Source organism: Falco punctatus (assembly GCF_963210335.1).
Source record: "Falco punctatus genome assembly, chromosome: 5".
In the NCBI taxonomy this organism is placed as follows: Eukaryota; Metazoa; Chordata; class Aves; order Falconiformes; family Falconidae; genus Falco; species Falco punctatus.
The window spans coordinates 7,501,836-7,520,820 of NC_137584.1; the positions used below are offsets into that span (position 1 = coordinate 7,501,836).

At 44.0% G+C, this 18,985-nt stretch overlaps 1 protein-coding gene across 27 annotated transcripts in view; it reads left to right on the plus strand.

Moving 5' to 3' along the window:
- The first annotated feature begins 482 nt into the window (after window positions 1–482).
- The window catches only part of SNAP91 (synaptosome associated protein 91), a 73,622-nt gene continuing 55,119 nt past the window's right edge, over window positions 483–18,985 (plus strand). For 8 of the 27 annotated variants that reach the window (XR_013928487.1, XM_080389475.1, XM_080389466.1 and 5 more), the window contains exons 1-2: window positions 2,822–2,846; window positions 4,008–4,172. Coding sequence is in view for 21 of the 27 variants with exons in the window: in XM_080389475.1 (XP_080245601.1) it covers window positions 4,043–4,172 (130 nt within the window). In the remaining 6 variants the exon portion in view is untranslated. Of the gene's footprint in view, window positions 2,847–2,922; window positions 3,092–3,121; window positions 3,396–4,007; window positions 4,173–4,196; window positions 4,522–18,985 lie in introns of those variants that run through there. The other 19 variants (XR_013928483.1, XR_013928484.1, XR_013928485.1 and 16 more) reach the window with 11 other exon arrangements.

The window sequence follows — 18,985 nt, forward strand, 5'->3', positions numbered from 1 at the left end:
CTGGCAGAAGAACTGGAAGAGCTGAGAGGAAAAACTGGGAAATAAAAAAAGCAGAAATACAGTGAAAGAAAACCCTAACTTAAAGTGCATGAAATAGAGCCTATATGTTTTACATCACCTGAGACATGGGCATCTCTGGTGCAGAATTCAGGTGCCTCTAGACGTGCCTCCTTCCCTCCATGTGGGTTTCACGGAGCCAGCTCACCAGAAAACTTTGTGGGACTGAGTCTAAAACTACCTTGCCAAATGGTTACCCCAAGCCCCTGTCTATTTAGGCCTGGGGAGCTCCCGCCGTGGCCTCTCCTTATTCAAGATGGTTCCTATTTCCTGTGTGGCTTTTATTACAAACCTGAAATCCTGTTTTGTGGGGTTTGTGGGGTTGGCTTATTCTTTTGGATGGTGGTGGTTGTTTTTAAATCCGAAAGCAATACAGCTTCAGTAGAACACATCCCTTTACTCTGAATTGTTAACTCGGGGTCTTGTCTCGCTCTCTTGAAGCATCTTAGGTTTTCAGAAAGATCGTCATGCATCAAAAACTCAGATGACGTGCTTGTTGAGAATGAGATTTGCCTGAAATACCTCTTGAACCTCTCAGGGTCAAGTGATCCTGCTTTTGCTCAACAAAGTCTTTGTATGTGGCTGTCGATGGAAGTCCATCAACCAACGCTGAGAAGAAACAGAGAAGCCCCATGTAGAGCAGTACTGACCGAACATGGTACAGATGTAAACAAGACAAACTTTCATAGTGGTTTTCATTCATGACACTGGTTATTTGTCTCTGAATATACAAGTAATGGCAGATAAATTAATATCTTAAATTTGCTTCTGTAATTGCAGTCCTGCAATTTGTTCCTTTGCATACTCCAGATCATGACTTTGCCATCTGCTGGCTTAGAACCAAAACACTGGAAGAACTCTGTTCTTTGCATTTAAATTCAGTTTGCAATACATAAATTTTAAGGCAATAGTACAAATTGTCTGGCTTATCTTCTGCTTAAATATTTTGACAATATGAAGATATAAAATGAGCTGAATATTAACAATCATAGTTTTTGGTAACACAGCTGAGAATCTCAGTGACAGAAGCTACTGATAACAATATGGAGTAGTTCAGAAAGTATCCAGACCTTCACACTTGAAGATGTACACTAGTCATTAATAAGATGTCACATCACTAATTAAATACTTTGTGTAGCGTAAAATTGAAAAACTATCTAGCTTGTGGCAAGTAAAGCTTCTCTAAATTCTTGTGGGGTGGAATCAGCAAACTCCGAAACAGTGTCTGTATTTTTTCTTCTACTATATACCAGTTTAAAAGAAACCTTCTGTCTTTTTGGAAGTCAAGCCATTCTAAAATCCTGTCAGTATTAGCGAGAAGAATTCAGAATCACTTTTAACGCCATTAATGGAACATGAAGTATCTGTAGATCCCTACTGTTTCTCTTCTCTGAAATCGATTGGTGCTGTGACCCCAATAACTGGCTGTGAAGTACAGAGGAAAAACTGTTTGTGTGCCTCTGCTAAGACAAGCTTTGAGGTCCCCCCAATCACTCCGTCAAAGATGAATCTCTAAGAATGGAAGTTAACATTTCTGTGGTAAATTAAACATGGTTTCCAAATATTACTAAAATTTCTCCGTACTTGAAAAATAGGCTATAGTAATGCTAAAGAACAGTGTTATATTATCTTTCTGTGCAACTCCAGCATTTATCCATTTGCTACCTATTATTGAGTAGAGCTGAGAGGCAGAGGCACGTTTGCACTATTGGAATATAAGTGTCTCACTTATGGGAACATTCCAAGTTTGCAGACCCCTCATGCCTATTGCTAGCGTTTTGTGACATATGCTTTACATCTTTTTTGGAATGAAACCCCTCTCTGTATTCAAGCACTGCATTTGAGAAAACATTTGAATCTTGAAATCCAAACATCTCTACCTGCTCTGCAAAAAGGAAGGCAATTTAACTAGTATTGAAAGCCTGAAATTTCAAACACCTTTCTTCAATGTAAACAAGCACCGTTTGAACAGTTATTTTGGAAGAGATTTTCCATAAAATTGGAATTTGAACTTTAGAGCATTGTTTTAACAGGATTCCCAAGCTTTCAGGCTACCTAGGACTTGAAAATCTCTTTGTTGTTAGGTAAAAAAGAGAAAAAAAGTAAAGAAATAGTAAAAAAAGCTGCTGTTTCATACTGTCACAGACCACGGTCCGTTGTCAGTATTCTGCTCCTGGCACAATGAAAATGGTGCTGTATGACTTTGTATGCAACACAACCCAGTTACCACTTCATATGCACAGATCTTCAGCGCTGCCTGTACATCCTGTTTTCTTCAGCTAATTAATAACATGCACTTACACCATCTTCTGAAATTTGTTCTAACAGCAGCTCGCAGTAATTGCTACCAGTACCATTTCCTTTAGACCCCACCCCCTTAAATCACTTTACTCCAAAACTAAGTTCAGCCAATTTATGGTAATATATGTATGCCACATTTCTCAGTACTCCACAGATCACCCCGTTAGGCTTCAACTACAGAAGAAAATTGTGTAAAATAAAACAAAATATACCCTCCCTGGCACAGCGCTGTGTTGCAACCCGGACCTTTGGGGTACCTTAGATAACAGAAAGAAACCCCCTCCGGAGCCATATTTTGGGTATCTTTGATAACAATAACAACATCATGAAAAGATTCTGGAGAAATCTAGTGTGTGTGTGCAGTTCCGGGATCCCTCGGCGCGTTGTTTTAGGCGTTAACGGCGGGACCGCGCTGCAGACAGGGGAAGCACCAGTGGCTCCCCCGTCCCCAGCCCCCGGGCCCCGCGGACACCCACCGGGCTCCCCCGGTCAGCACCCCCGTGGGAGCAGCTCCGGGCGGGAGGCGGGAGGCGGGGATGTGGATGCGGGTGGGGGTGGCGGCGCCTCGCCGCACACCGAGCGAGGGCGCGGCGGGGCGGGGGGCTCTGCCCCGCGGTACCGGGTGGCCCGGCACGGCCCGGCCCGCTCGCACCGCGCGGGGTCACCTGACTGCGCCGGGCCACCGATCTGCGGCGGCGGCGGCGCTCCGCTCCGTCCCGCCCTCTGCACCGGGGTAGGGGGCGGCGCTGCTGCGGCAGTAGCGCGGGGATTAGGCTGCGGGAGGATTAAGCCGCCGGCTGGAAATAGCAGCGGCGGCTGCCGACGCCCAGCGCATCCCCGGCGGCGGGAGGGGGCAGCCCGCCCCGCACCTGGGGCTACCGGGGCCGGGGGGAGGGAGGGGGGGGCTGCTGCGCCGCGGGGCTCCTCACCGGCGGGCAGCGCGGCGGGCCGGGCTGGGGAGCGGTCGCGGCGGGAGGCGGGGCGCTCTCCCCGGAGCGGCGGCGGCAGGAGGCCGGCAGGGAAGGACGCACTGACAGGTCGGCCGCCGGCGCTCGCTTCGTCCTCGTCCCCCGCCCCGGGCTGCTGCATGGCGCTGGGCGCCGCCGCATCCAGCGGTGCCCCGTTCCCCATCGCGGGGGGGGGGGCACCGGGAGGGCATAACATGGCGCAACGGTGCCATAATCCCCCACCGGGGAGGCGGCGGGGCGGGCGCTGCGGCGGGGCCGGGGCGCGGCGGCGGCTTCTCTGCGGGCCGGCTCGGGGGGCGGGCGCTGCCGGGCAGGTGGGGGGGTCCGGGTCCTTTCCCCCCTTTCCGGGGGCTCGTACGTTGTTTGTGTGCCTGCTGCCATCGTTATTTTCTCCTCGTCCTTTCCCTGCAGCGTCTCAAATACCCTTCTTCTTCTTCTTCTTTTTTTTTTTTTATTTTTTTTTAATTATTTTTTTTGCCCCGGGCGGCTGCTAGGGAGGCAAGGGTTTACACAAGGGGGCGGGGGGGCTGCGCCTCGGGAGGGGCCGGGCTGCCTGGCGGACCATTGTGCGTGTGGCGTGGCCGTGTGTGTCCGTGCGTGTCCCTGCCGTGCCACCCCCGGCCCCCCCTCCCCTCGGCGATAAACCCGGGATCTCCCCTTCCCCTCCCGTGTTTTCCGCAGAGCCGAGCAGGCAGCAGCAGGCACGCCAGGCGAAGATGTCGGGTCAGACGCTGACAGATCGCATCGCAGCTGCTCAGTACAGCGTTACGGGATCAGCCGTAGCCAGAGCCGTCTGCAAAGCCACCACGCATGAAGTGATGGGGCCCAAGAAAAAGCACCTGGACTGTGAGCATCCCTTTTTTCTTTCCCCAGCGAAGGCCCGGGGCGGCGGGGGCAGCCCGCGGGGCTCCGTGCTGTGCCTCTGAGCCGTCTGGCCGTCGCGCTTGCTGCCATCCAGCTTGCAGACTGGAAGGTTTATGAGATGTCTCCAGGAGAGGATGAGTTATTGTTGCATTTTGTCTCTTATTGCATAATACTGCTCTTTCGGCCATATTTTTTTTTTTTCCCCTGATGACCTCTTGCCTTTTGTCGAGGAAGGCAGTGCGAAGGGTGCCATGTGGAGCAGGGGCTCGGAAAGAGAGAAGGGAATTGGACACAGGGCAGAACGGACATGCGCTTGTCACTGTCTACTTTGGTGAGAATTACACTAGGCAGAGACATAAACGCTACGCCGGGAGCTGGCCAGGCGCTGGTGGGAGTGTGGCCATCTCCACAGCAGACCTCTGAAGGGGTTTAGATGATGGTGTACTTAAATGGCAAGGCACTTGGATAACGCTATGCTGTAGGTTGGGACAGCCTTTGGAGAACGTAAGGGCTGTTGCTGAGGTCCCAAATATCTGACAGTGACTTCATGAGCTGTCCGATAGTTTACAACATATTTTGTTGAAGATGGCTGGTGACTTTGTCTCATAGACTTATGATCTATTCTGTACTGGCATTGGCTAGTTAATGCATGAAACAAGGCTGAAGTCAAAATGTTTCTTAAAAAACCAATGAGCTAGTGATGTTTTGTCTTGACAATTTTGTTTCTTTTCAACCCACTCAACTGTCAGTCCCTGCTTGGAGACACCAAGGAGTAGAATGCTGAAAGAATTTGATTGCATGAGGTTAATTGGCCATGTTTACCAGTAGTAACTCTGTCCAGCATTTAACTCAGTAGATCAACAGCAGGTTTTAATGTCTAAAATTAAATGTTTTTCCCATTCTTTTTTGGGCATGACAAGAAATGCTTTCAAGTAAAGATCAGCAGGTTTTATACCAAGCGGTCTTTTGGCTGCTGGCTGTTACTAAGTAATGCTGGTGCAGGTGCATGTAAGTACAGTTCTGATGATGATGTATTTATTAAAAGGAGGTACTATTACTTCTGGAAGATATTCCAGATTTCCATTCTAATGACTTCTTACCTAACCCTTGAAGTGGCAAACAGCATGCCAATCTTCCAGTATATCTAAGTACTCTTGTATATATGTCTAAGAGATGCTGACATAAGCAGCATTGATTGAAGACTGACTTGAGTCTAAACCATTGTTTAAATAGATCAGTGGTCTTGATAGATATCCTCTCCTGTTTTCTTGTAGATTTTAAAAAAACCCAAACATCTTGGTTATTGATGTCTCCTATGTTGCTGCTTTGTAGCTGTCAACACGTCTTAATCTGTAGGTTGTGTCTGGACTGTCCTACTGTATCTGTTACTCAGCTTAAAAAAAAAAAGCATAGCTCTTGTATGTAGTAGCATGCTGTGTCTCTGTGTGTATTCTTATATATATACATATATATGTGTATATGTTTATATATATAAATAAAAGTACTATCTAGAATAGGCAAGATTAAAGTGAGGTAGAAGTTATTTACTGGTGCTATATTAAGGTCTGGAAAGGGACTGCGTTTGGATATCGGTGCTAGTATTACTCCTTCAGAAAATGAGCTTGGGGGAGACTGAAGCTGGTAGTATTCCATGTGATTTAATACCCGCCTGCGTGTAAGACACACAAGAGGAAGAGAAGTGATCATTTCCTGGGGACATCAATAACTATTAATTTTTCCTTCTATTTTCCAAGCTTATATGTAATAGCTGAGAGTTTAAGTATCTGGTATTGTTAGAGACAGAATCTTGTTGGTGGGAGATAGGCACGTTTAAAATTGTGAACTAAAAATGAAAATCAAGCTCATGTTTTAAAAGAAAAATATTCTCAGGCTCTTAAACCTGAGGCATCTCCTCATAACTATGAATTGATATACAATTCCTTGAACTTTGATGTATGTCTTGTGAACAAGTGTTGAAATGGGCTTTATATAATTGTAGCGAGAGTAAATCACAAGTTCATCCACGGAAAGAGCAATGCCCCCACGCACGCAGGAGGTACTGCTGTGTGGAGGTAGATCAGAGGCACATGGCTGACTGCATTTCAGGGTGGGTAAGTAGCATTTGAAGATAGGGAGAAGGGAATGAAGGATAACACTTGCCAATGCCTTAAGATAAGCTTTGAGTCAAGGTGTGAAGGATTTAGCTAATTAAAGCTTCAGGTACCAGAAAGCGATGGTTGGAGCGGTGCTTTATGAAGAGCTGTAATTCTAGTATTGGTGTGGGAGTTCTGCACCCTTAGGGAGCTTCATAATTTTATTTAGTTTCTTAGTGGCCAGGTGTGATGTCACACAACCTATCTTCCACTGCCCTGTATAGCAACTGGGCTTTGTAAATTAAATGGAGAGATCAACTATTTAGCATGAGTTAAGTAGTCCTGTGAGGATGGGACACAATCGTGCCTGTCCTTAATGTTTTTTGCAGGAGGTATTAGTTACGGAGGGTTATAAAAAGATGATAGGTGACAAGTTGTGGGGTCATTTTTTGATTTGGTTTAGTTGTTTTTTGGTTGTTGGTTGTTTTTGTTTGTTTGTTTTTTTTTTTTTTAAAGTGAGTACTACCTAAAGGGAATTTGCTCTGAGGAATAAAAAGCATGATCTGGGTATGAGTGCATGTGTGTGAGGAAGGGAGAACAGAATGAATGTCTTCTGTGAACAAAAGCTGAGCTGCTAAGTGTTTACCTTTGTGTGGGTTTTCATACTTGCATAGCTTTCAAATACAGGCTTTGGTATGGATGTTCTGTAGTGTCTGTCCTTTGGCATGGGCTCTGGGTACCGCACAGGCTTGTCACGTACTGAGGTACGATTAGGTTGCTATCATATACTCATTAGTGAGATTTACCATGTTCTTGAATGCCAACTCTCATACTAGTGAATTTCCAGCAACTGCTGGGAGTAGTGTCAGATGGCATTAAATGCATTTTGCAAGTCCCTGTGGGGAGAAAAGGAATGTAAATCTAGGATGCTCTGATAGTTTGGGGCAAGCTGTTGCAGTTGGCATGTTAGAGCTCTGATCCTTTTGGACTTACCAAACTGGTATTATCTTAAAGTTGTCTTGAATTCACCACAGTGGTATGGATTCATCTCCCTCAGCTACCCACACAGTATTAAATAAATAACAATTAGATACAGCAAATGAGGCGAGTATTTCCATGAAGAAATGGGGGTTAGCAACTTGATTTTGATGCAGCGAGAAGAGCCATTGCAGAGTGGGTGAATGAGATATATGGGCTACTTCAAGGTGTGGTAAGTAGTTCAACTGGGCAGGCAATCCTAGTGCACAGCATAGAATTTTCATTCTCAGAATTGTTGTGAAAGATGTGTTAAGGCTTCACTGAGGGTTTAATTGTGGGGGGCAAGTAAAAGGCAGCTTCCAGCCTTGAATGGGGGTGACTGATGGTATCAACAGGGAGAAGCTTTTGGAGGAGGGAACCAACTTGACTTTCAAATGTTAAAACACACGATAGATGAGAAGAAAATAGGTAGACTTGAATTCAGCTCCTTTTATAAAGGATCTCACTCAGAAACAGACTGTCAAGCTCTCATTTAGGGAAGCGAGTTGGATACTAGCGAGGTTGTTGCGTCTGCGGTTGGTTGTAACAAGTACGTGTCTGCTGAAAATGATCAAAGTGGCTGGGATTTTCCTTGACTTATTTTGTCGAGTGAACTGTTTTGCAGCAGGAGGAAGTTCTGGAGTGTGTATTCTGAAAAGGCCATGTGATGCCTGCTTACTTCTTCAGACTAATTCTCGTAAGGTAGAAGGCCCTTCTGGAGGCCTGAACAAGAGCTGAGAGATTTTCATGAAATGTGGAAAAAAAAGCAGATGAAGATCAGAACTTGATTTTCTGTGGTTGTGGAGATGACCTGTGTATCTGTAGTAACATCTTTCCATCCCAAGTCTAATTTTGCATATTTGTATGTGGCTGGCAAACAAAGGCTCTAAAAAGAAATTTATAGTTTAATTCATGCTGGTAACTGAACTGCAGGGCTGGTATCAGTATTTTACTTATACAGACACTTTAGTTTCTGCAGTGATTTGCCTTTCTTCTACAAGCTGTGGGCATGACCTGAAGTTTGAATCACTGTAGTATCTTGTGTTGAAACAGAAGTGGCTGTTGGGCAAAATCAATGGGTTAAACTTTTTTCCTAGTCTCAGTAAGGATAAAGTTGCTAGTCCCCACAGGTTAGTCTTAGAAACCTCTGTTTCATTCCTGAGGAATAAGTCTGTCTCTGTTTTTTGGAAGAGGGGTGTGTGTGGAGGGGTGTCAGTGGAGCTATCTTGAGTCACTAGATTTCAGCGACTGTTAAGGTTAACTTGGATGCATATTTCAGAAGTTGTTTGCTATTGAAGTGATCTGGGGTGTGTTCCAAGTCTATTGGCACTTGGGCTACTTTCCTAGCGGGAGTAGCGCAGACGTACGAGTACTGCATTGCTCTGCAGTCCAAGTGACACTTTGTCTTTATGGCTGTGGAAGTACCTTCAAGAAAATTGCCAAGAATGGAGTCTCTGTACAAACAGGGCTTAATCCTTTGCACTTTACTAATGAAACTACTTTTGTATGTTTCACTGTATTTTGTATTGCAGCAATTGTCACAGTTTCCAGGAATGAGAGAACCGACTTTAAGTTAGCATTGAAGATCAGCAGCAATACACTGTTTTGGTGTTTGTTATCACAGCTGGGGTGTATTCTAAATTGTGAACTCCTTGTGACCCCAATGGATCTCTTTCAGACCTGAAAAGAAAAAAAATCTAAACAAGCAATTCTTTTCTTTAATTCATTAATGGATATTGGATTAGCACATTTATTTGTGTGGGTGTGTATGTATCTAGGGACTTGTCACTGGCCTTTATGAACAGGTCTCTGTTTCTGTGGGCTTCTCCTGTGTCCTTTCCCAAAACAGTATTGAAGACTCACTTCATTTGGAAGTGTGTTGATCTCTGAATAGGAGTAGAAATGTCTGTCATGGGCAAGGGGAGCTAGTAAGAAGGCTTTTTAGATTAGTTGATCTTGAGTATTTCAATGGCATTAACTTTCAGTTCCCCCTCTCAGCCCCATACTGTTTTGACGGCACATGTTGTACCAAGGGAAGGCTGCCTTTTTGAGTAAGCTAAGACTTGGCTAACTAAAACTTTTTCAAAATATGCTTCAAGTTGAGTAGAGGTTTGAATTCATGTTAAGATACGAAAGTTGAAACATCTGAACTTTCTGTGTTTTAAGTTGTCCTATGGTACAATGCCTAAGGAAAGGAAAGGGACGATGAGGAAACAGAAGGGTGGGTAGGCAGTGTAATATTAAACTTTCTTTCATCCAAACAGTGTAACTCGATAAAGCTAGATTGACTCGTCCTACCCTCCCTCCCCTTGTTTTTTCCTCAGCCGAAGGCATGTATTCTTACTCCGTTTTCAATAGTCATCAAGATCCTTCTGTTAGATATTCTTTGTCAAGGTCATGGGTGACACAATCTGGGACAAGTCAGGTCTTTCTGCTGTACTGACTACCATGAGCAGACCTTGATAATGGAGTAGCTGTGTCTTTCTCTGAGACCCCCTGTTCATGAGATGGTCAGTATGGCAGTGATCAGTCCACAGTTTTAAGGATTTCTATTTAGTAGTTCAATATGTTTCATAGTAATCTCATAGTGTTACTCCCTTAGGTCCTGGATGGCAGCAATTGAACATCTTTCGAACAAACAAAATAAAAATCTGCGGTTTGATTTCCTGTGGTTTGATTTGATCTGTGCCTCGTGATTTCCCAGCCTGGTTCTTAAACCCTTTATCTTCTGTGTGTGCCTTACCTGGGCCTGTCCTAGTGAGGAGTTCTGTGAAGTCTCCAAGAAAGTGCTCTGTTGGTGTGGTTGGTCCATGTTTCTGTGTCTCTGCCCGCTGAAGGATCCTTTGAAGTGCTTAAAAGTAGATGACAGCATGACTCCGAAGGGCATAGAGCATTTTGTATGCTATTAGTCTTCCCTCCTTCTTGCTGAATGGAGAAATTGGTAGCCAAGGAGGAGAATTTGCTGCCCTCTTAGTCTCCACTTCCAAAGAAATGCTAATAGAGCAGAAGTGCACCTGCTTCTAGTATTTTTTCTGCCTCTTAAAGATACTCAAGACTGCTTTGCTCTTCCTACCGTACTTGCCTTTTCCCCAGTCCTGGGTGTCCGTGGCAAGGTGTTGGCTGCAGGAGTGGCCTCTCCGAGGAGAGACCAGGGCATGCACTGTGCCAGACGCAGCCAGTGCCACAATGGACTCTCCACAGGACACAGCTGAGCCCATCCACCAAGCTTATGCACTTCCAGGAAAACATACTTAAAGGGCAGAAAACACTGGGCAGGCAGAGGAGCAGGAGGAGGGAGAAAGTGAGAAATAGTGGAGGGAACACCAAGGTCAGAGGTAGAGCAGGATTTCCATGGTGCTGGAGCAGATACCCCCTGCAGCCTGTGAAAGAACCCCTATTCTCAAAGGTCACAGCTGCAGCGTTCCCCTTTGCTAACAAAGCCTTGCCATGTGCTCCCAATATACGCCCTGCTCCCACAGAAGAGAAAAGGAGAGACCTTCTTCTGTCAGCTGTGGACATGTGGTATTGCTGAAGGAGCTGGCTCCAGTGTTTCTAGGGGTGGGGAAATTTTTTTTTGTGGCGGGGTCAGGGGGAGTAACATTATATTCCCTCCCTTAGTCTTACTGTAGTCTAAAGATGAGTCAGTGGTACCAAACAGTATCATTAAGTTAACATCCCCTGTTCCTTTTTGGAGCTTCTTTTCAAGGCTTGTATCAGGATGCAGGCAGGTGTGGAAGAGCACAAGTTCTGATGTGTGCCTAGGGGAGATGCAGTAGTCTCACCAGTGAGTGTCTGATGAAACTTGAATCTCCAAACTTCAACACATGGCATGTGGATTAGGAGCAATGTTCTGCCTGGCTTGGAGAGAGGAGTTTCAAATACCACGACAATTAAAAAGCAAGGAATAAAGCAACCCAGGAAATCAGGGTCTAAATCTCGGCACAGGACATCTAGTGTGCTGAAAGAATGGGTCATCTAGCATGGGGCTGAACCCTGAACTCAAACCAAGTGATATGATAGAAGAAGCCTTACTAGCAATTTTGCGGGCAGTGATCTGTAGCACAGGGTTTGCAGCAGTACTTTGTTCTCCTGAGTCAGCAGCACCAGCAAGATTGCAGTATGAAGCTTTGCTGGTAGGTGGATATTAGAGTATCCCAGACTGTCAGACTCAGCATGGTTGCTTGATTTTCCTACTGGCCAAAATTTTTCTTGGATGAGAGCTTGGTGTCTTAAATAAAAACTGAATAAACCAGATGTTGGCAATTGATGGAAGGCAGTTGGAATACTAAGCAGAGACTAGCTTGTCACTTTGTAGAGCATGGTTAAGTCTGCTTTTTCTGGAGTCTTGCAAACTGCTTGCTAGTCCCTTAAAACTGTTTCTAATATTTTTAATCTTGCTATTTTGATCATGGTTACTTCTGCAGAGCTGTTTGAAAACACTGGAAGTCAATGCAAAACAAGCTTTACAAGAGTGAGCTCAGAGGTATATTCAACAGTCATAGCTGGTAGTCAGTAAGATGCTCGTGTTCATAAAAAATTCTTCTCTTTAGGTTGTGAAACACATTTGCTGAAGCAGCTGAAAGTTGTAATCCACTAGGAAAGGGAGTATACCAGCAATCTGGACTAGCACCACAAATGGTTATTGGACATCAGTCTTGAAATGTCACTGTGAATGTAGGTGGAATCCTAGAACAGTTTTTTTTTTTCTAGGCTACTGGCAAATGGTGCATCCACTGGGCGGTCTGAGGCTTGCAGTGTAGTTGTAGGCACAGTATAGGAAACGGCAGTGCACTGTGTTACCACTGACTTCTGGATCAACCAAGTCTAAGTACCTTTCTGTTCCTCCTCCCTGCCCAGGATAATGCTATCTCATGCTTCGTTTTAGATTTTATCTCTATCTTAACTTAGTTTAATGAAAGGAATTGGATGCTGAAAAGTCCTGGTGTCACGCTGACGTTGTGTGTTTGCGTAATCTGTACTCTGGCCATTTGAGCTGGGGCAGTGTGTCAGTCAGTGGCCTTTCCTAGAGTCTGTTTTTTCTAGCTATTAATAAAACTCAAATGTGTTACGATATTTCTTGTAGGGGAGATTTTGTGAGTACATAGGCATGACCATACTTGAAGACCACCAAGAAAGCACACCCTGCCTCTTGTATGTACTGAGAACTGCAAGCTGCTGACAGGACGTGTCTGCAGGTTGGGTATGACTCGTGGCAATCAACTCTTTGTCTTGGTTGTAAGCCAATATGCGAAATTACCACAGGTAGAAAGCTAGTTGGCAGGAACTCCTGTGTCATAGTTGGGCCACAGAGCCCTAACAAAACAGTTGAGCCTTGTGCTTTGCCAAGGTGGCTTTACTTCTGCAAAGGAATGAAAAAGAAGGCCATGTTCTTTGGTGGCTCTTTCTAGGTATTTAGGAGACTAGGCTATGGCTGAGATGTGAGACACCGGTAAGGGTAGGTTGGAGAGTTTGGTGTTCAATTGAGCCAAGATTGTTCTACCGTATCTATAAAGGAAGAAAGAAAAGTCTTTTCAAGAAAGTGTCTTAAACTTTGCTGTCTTAAAGAGGTGGGACGAGACTGTGACTTGACTACTGACCGTGCAGTCGGTCGCTTCAAACTGGCTCACGGCTTGGCACGAGCGCGGATGACACAACGGCAGCAGGTGCTTCCATAACAGATGGTCAGCAGTGAGCCTGCAGAGCCTGGCAGGCTCCTAGTGCCTCGGGCATAGCTTTGTTACATCTCTTAAGTATCTCTGATAGTTTACAGAACGTTCTCAAATGGTCCTTCATAGAAGTGAGGGGAAGACATGACTGCTGAAAGCATGACTAAAACATGCTGACTTGTCACCCACATTCTTAGAACGTATGTGAGGTTACAAGTTTAGAGGAAGGTCTGCAAAGTAGGCAAGTGATTGTTATCTTGCCACAGTGCAGGACTGCACGAGCTAGCACATACATCTTTACACATAATTGAAGAGCCCACATACGTGCACTTAAGTGGGAGTTCAAACGGTTTTTAAAAGAACTCTTCCTTTCACTTCTTGTTTCAGACTTATATGAAAGGGGGAAGCCAGCTGGCCTGTTTGCTGGCTCTGAAGGCCACTGTTTCTCATTATGTAGAGGTCAAATATAGATGAAAGCTTTAACACGTCATTGCATCAGTTCTTTAGCAGCCCTGGAGTTTTAAAATCTAATGTTTTCAAATTGAGACTTGGGTTTGGATCTTGCTGCCTGACTCTGTATGGTTATTGTGCCTGTAGCTCTTAATTGAAGTTTTACAGCTATATCGAAACCTATTTATAGGAGAACGTACATTCTGCAAAGGGGCAGCAAGCCAGAGGAAGTCAGCATATCTAGTGTGCCAGTGTTTTGAAAACATGTACGTTTTATCATCAGTGATGTTTCATTACTGGCATCTGAAGCAGAATGCTATTTTCATATGTGAGCCATGCCTGTGACTTCCTGATCTGATCTTTCTTTCTAAGCCAGGTAGACTCTTCCTAGTTTTGCTAAGCTTGATTTAAATTTCGATTGCTCTGTTATTTGTGAATGGCAAGAGTATTAACAGGCAAAGTTTGCTGTGTTTTGAATAGGTGAGTTTAAAGAACTTCCTCTTATCAGGAAGCTGGAAATTGCTTAGGCTGTATTATGAGAAGCTACCTTTCAAAACTTACCTCCATATCGTGCTTTGGACTTTACTTGACACTTCTGGCTCTTCCAGAGATCTGACGTTGCATGAAGCTTTGCTGTGTGGATGTGAGCCTCTGTGATTAATTCCAACTTCCCCAGTCATCAACAGCTTGATAGGAGACTTCACTGCCAGTGGCAAACACATCTTCCAGCGGCATTGGTGACTTTGAACTGTTAGGTAGCAACTTAAATACTGTCAGTTTTTAAAAAAATGTTAGTAGTCCTAACTATCTTCCATTTCTCAGGTGGGTGTTCCATTGAATTTAACAGAATTCTTTTGCAACATCAAGAAATCTGCAGTATATGAAAGGCTGCAGGCTCACGTTGAAGAGTAAAGTCTACTGGTAGTTGGTGTTTTTTCAAGTGAGACTTAAACTCACCTGTCGTGTGGCAGATGCAAAGGATTCTTGTTTAACTGGTGTAGTACAGGGGAATGAACATAAAGGAATTGCACATTCGTTTTTTTATTTTTAGCAAGGAGAGAGTAAAGCTCTGTCTAATTGTGAAGGACATCAGTTAGTTTGTAAAAAAAAACAACCCAACAAACAAACACAACAAAACCACAAAAACCCCACAAACAAACACAACTACCCCAAACAAAAAAAACCCTGAACAGCAACAACAAAACAACAACAATAAAAAAGAAAAAAAACCCACCCAAACAAAAAACCCACAACAAAATCCACCAGGTTTAATTTAGGGACTCTTGTGGTCTTTCTGTTGCTTTATAGATATACAGATACAAGACAAAATGGATTAAAATGATTGCACCCGTATTATAAAGTACTTGCTGTTTAGTTGCAGCTGCTTCGGTATACTTCTAGGAGGCCATGCTCTTGCACCAGCTGCGTAGACAGGTTTGCATTACATTTGTTTTCTTCTTTCCTACAGATATGTCCTTGTTTTCAACAGGACTGACTGCATAGTTGTGGGCATTTCATTCCCAGTATAAGAATTTCAACCCATGCTGAGCTTGCGGTGGCTTGTCAGCTTGGCCGAGTGCGTGGGCTCTCTGGCCTTGTTTGGTTATTTTTGAGGCTGACCCTACTCAAAGTTGCGTTGTCATGTGGCATCCACTGACAAAATCGCTGGGCTGTCAGAAGAATTCTGCTGAGAGACCAGGCAAACCATGGACCACAGTCTGGATGTTGAAAGCTGGGTACGTCACCTGCTGAGCCTGCCTACTCAGCTGACCTGTTCCTAGCATACAGACCTGTTCCTAGCATACAGGCTGTAGCTAGCTAACGTGTCACTGAAGTTGCTTGCCTGTTGTCTCATCCACACCCTATTTTTTTATGTGTTCCCAACACCTAACAGTTAAGTAGTGCAGCTGAAACATCAGGCTGCTTCCAGTATGTTTTCAGTCTGATTCCCATTTGGAGAAGATTACAAATTGCTGTTCTGGGCAGAGTTGGTAGGCTAGTTTCCTTTCAACAAGTTTATTAAAAACAAACGGATTTCTGAAGAAAGTAGATCATTTCGGGGTGGAAAGCACTAACTAGGGTTCATTCTTCTCAGAATAAGAACCAACAGCACAGCAACTCAGATAGCTCATGTGTCCCACCTCGGTTGATTACCACTTTCTGCCAGGTATGGCTGGAGCGTAAGATCAGCCCAACATGTAAAGGCTGATTAGAAAATGCTCTAGTAGAGAGGTTACCAGAAATGACCCCATGCTGCTGTGGCAAACACGAAATCCTTACTTTTCTGGTGTATCTGTGCTGTTCCGGACAAAAGACGCAGTTGATCCTGTTAGTGATATTCCAGTAAACGGCCAAGTGATGAGAGTTATGAATTGATATAACCGACAGGTAGTGTTAGGGGTTGTTCACCCTCATGGAAGCGTAATCATAAGCCACAGCTGGAATCCTGGTATCTAGTTGCAGTAGTCGATTAACTAGATCTTATTGACTTTTATCCTTCTAAGCAATAATCTTGCAACAATATATCCCCTTTAAACTTGTTCTGTTTGCAGCAAGACCTGGGATGCAATGAGGCTGTTGCTTTAATGCTTGCATGGATGGAGAGAACAATAGTACCCCTTAGAGGGAACTGAGTGAATGCTTTGAAGGTTTGGCAGAAGGTTGGCTGGTGGCCGCAGTTACGTATTTCTTCTCTAAATTAATGTGTGTTTTGGTTAAGGCATCCAGGTTTGAACTGCTGAGGAAATGGCTTGTAGAATGAAGTCGGAGATTCACCATATGGGATAAAAGTTCCTTATTACAGGATATCAGATAAAAGTTATTGGTCAAATGGTTAACACAAATGCTACCTGTAGTGCTAGTAGGGTTTTTTCCACGTCCCTTCCTCCTCAAGGGTTTGGCATCTGAGATGCCATATTACAATAGCATGGGGAATAGCATTTCTCCAAGACAACTGCTTTTATATTTCAACCTTATAACCTTCAGTTGGTGTCCACCAAATGCAAATGGCATTTTGTATATCTTAAACTATTGAGCTGTGCAAAAATGGTAGTACAGTGATGATTTGTGGCTCAGCTGCTATTTGCAGTAAATCAGTAAAATAGAGAAGCGGCACATCTTGCTCCAGAACTACTTGATGTTTCATATCAACATAAGCAGAACTACCCAATTCTTGTCTTTGAGCAGAAAAATACACGTTTCTGTTGAGCTAGTTGTGGAGCAGGATTTGGGTGGAAAAGAGGTCTGAGATGGGGTCTCTGAGTGAGAGGAAGGGATCATGTAGAGTCGTGATTTCTTCTCTTTCCCCTGTTTTGCTGAACTTGTATTCTTGCCTGAGGCAAGTTCTTTCGTATTCAAAGTGAGTGATGTTGGTACAAATGAAGTTCAGGACTGAGCTTCTTACTACTTTGGACAAGGGAAAGGTTCTATGCTTAGTAACTAAGGCTCTTCATGCAGTGGAGCTGCTTGGAAAAACTATGGTGGCTGTGGTTGGGAAGAAATCAGGCAGGATTCTTTGACCATGGGGCCTTTTCCCCTTTGCTTAGTGTTCTGGCTTCGTGCGTGAGGCTAAAAAGCTGCTTTCCTTACTATGTTTGTACTAGGGAGTTCATGTAGCTCATCTTCTGCGTGACAGCTCTATTGTTCCAGATATTTAATTCCTGAGTAGAACTGAAGCTTTTATTCTTCTGAATAGTTGGATCACACGTGTCAGTAAGGTCTCAGACTGTCCATAAAATATATTCATCACCAATTAATTAGCAGTCTTAAAGACAATTCTTAAAAAAACCCGTATGAATGCTGCTTAAACTTGAGCTGGCCTGAATGTCATCTTTCAGTTGTACAATGCTTAATGAGAGAACTCCAATGTAAACAGTACAGTTAATGCACATTATTGTCCTCCAGAGGCAGTGGAGCAGTATGTTCTGGGAACTTTTAAGCAAAAAGTATTCATAGTTCATGGAGCTTGGAGTTGCTTATGGCAATAATTTATTTTTTTTAACAGAGTATGATCACACTTTCCCCCATTATTAGTACTTAGGGAGACAGTTGCCTTGGTTGCACCCTTTCAGATCTAGTAGAAGACTACCTGAGAGTCGGCTTTTATTTTCACCTTTCCAAGAGAGCTGCACATGAACCTCTCAGGAGGAAGAAACGTATGATAAATCATTAAGGACCAAAAGGGATAAATCCAACAACTAGTTTAATACTGCGCTAATGAGCTGAGGTGATTTTTGCAGGTGACTTAGAGCAAAATATTTTGCCTTGATTATGGTGGGGAAGGAGGGGTGCAAACCATATGAAAGTGCATTGGAATAAAATCCAGCAATGTAGCAGATTTTTCAGCTTTGTTTCCAAAACAGGTATTTGGTGATATAGGAAGTGGTGCACTGTTGTATTTAAAAAGTAAAAAGAAGTAGTGCGATAATAAGATGATTTTAAGGCTAAGTAAACTTGCAGTTTGAGAAAGGGAGGAAGCTCGAACAGAAATTTGCTGGTATTTGAAGTCATCTGCCCTGTCTTGCTGCAGACTTTTCACGTGCTTGATAGGGAAGAAGCATTTTTTTTTCTTGAGTGTATATTAAGTGCATAAACACTACTGCGCGTAGTACAAGTATGCCTGTGAACAGGCAGAGAGGAAGAAACTGTATGTACAATGTTGTCTTGGTGTGGGGTGCAGTTGTGTAGTTCAAGGACTGACTGCCATGACCTCTCAGACTTCAGGATCTGCAGTAAATATTTGTCCTCACAAGAGTCTGAGATACATTTGAGGACGGGGTGGTCTTTGGAGAGAGGAGGTAACAGTCTCCCTAGTTATTTGTAGTCACAAGGACTGTAGCTGCATTACTGGGAAAGCCGTTAAAGTACCTGGAGAGCATGCACTCTGTGGAAGATTGTGTTAGGTTTGTTGAGCTGGCGTAGGCATGAAAGTGCATAGGCAATATCTGGAACATGCCGGACTTTAAAGGGTAGACTTGCTGGAGTCAAGGTGAGATGTAGTAGCTCTTGAGGTGGGCTTTTGGGGAGGAAGGAGGAGACGGCATGAATTGCTCCTCTGCTTGGGGAGATTATTACAAGTCCGACTATGATGCATGTTGGTGGAGACAGGGCAAGCTAGCGGTGAAAAGAGTAGATGGTAAACTTTAACCCCACAAATAAATCCCCAACTCTTGTTTGTGGAATTGCTTGATAGTCAAAGCCAGCATCATTAAAATCATCTAACATTCTCATGAGCAATTATTGTAGAAGCAGAAACTGGTGACTTTGTTCTGCTTTTCAGTACTGTTTTGTGGTCAGTCTTCTGTAGACCTGGAAGTTCAGTCTTGCATTGGTTAGCACAGTGATGTAGTAGCTTCCTCATGCAGTTCTGCATCTTGCAAGGAGGACTTGTACTGTTACTTGCCTATTTAACTTTTTTGGTTGAGTGAGGCTTGTAAACTTTTACTTTAAGCCACTTCTTTCTGTTCTTGACTAGTCTGGATTTGGAACAACCCTGCATTTCGTTTTCTATAGGTTCAAGGCATTATTTAAATACTTAGAAGAAAGAAAAACTTGTGAAGACTATTGTGTT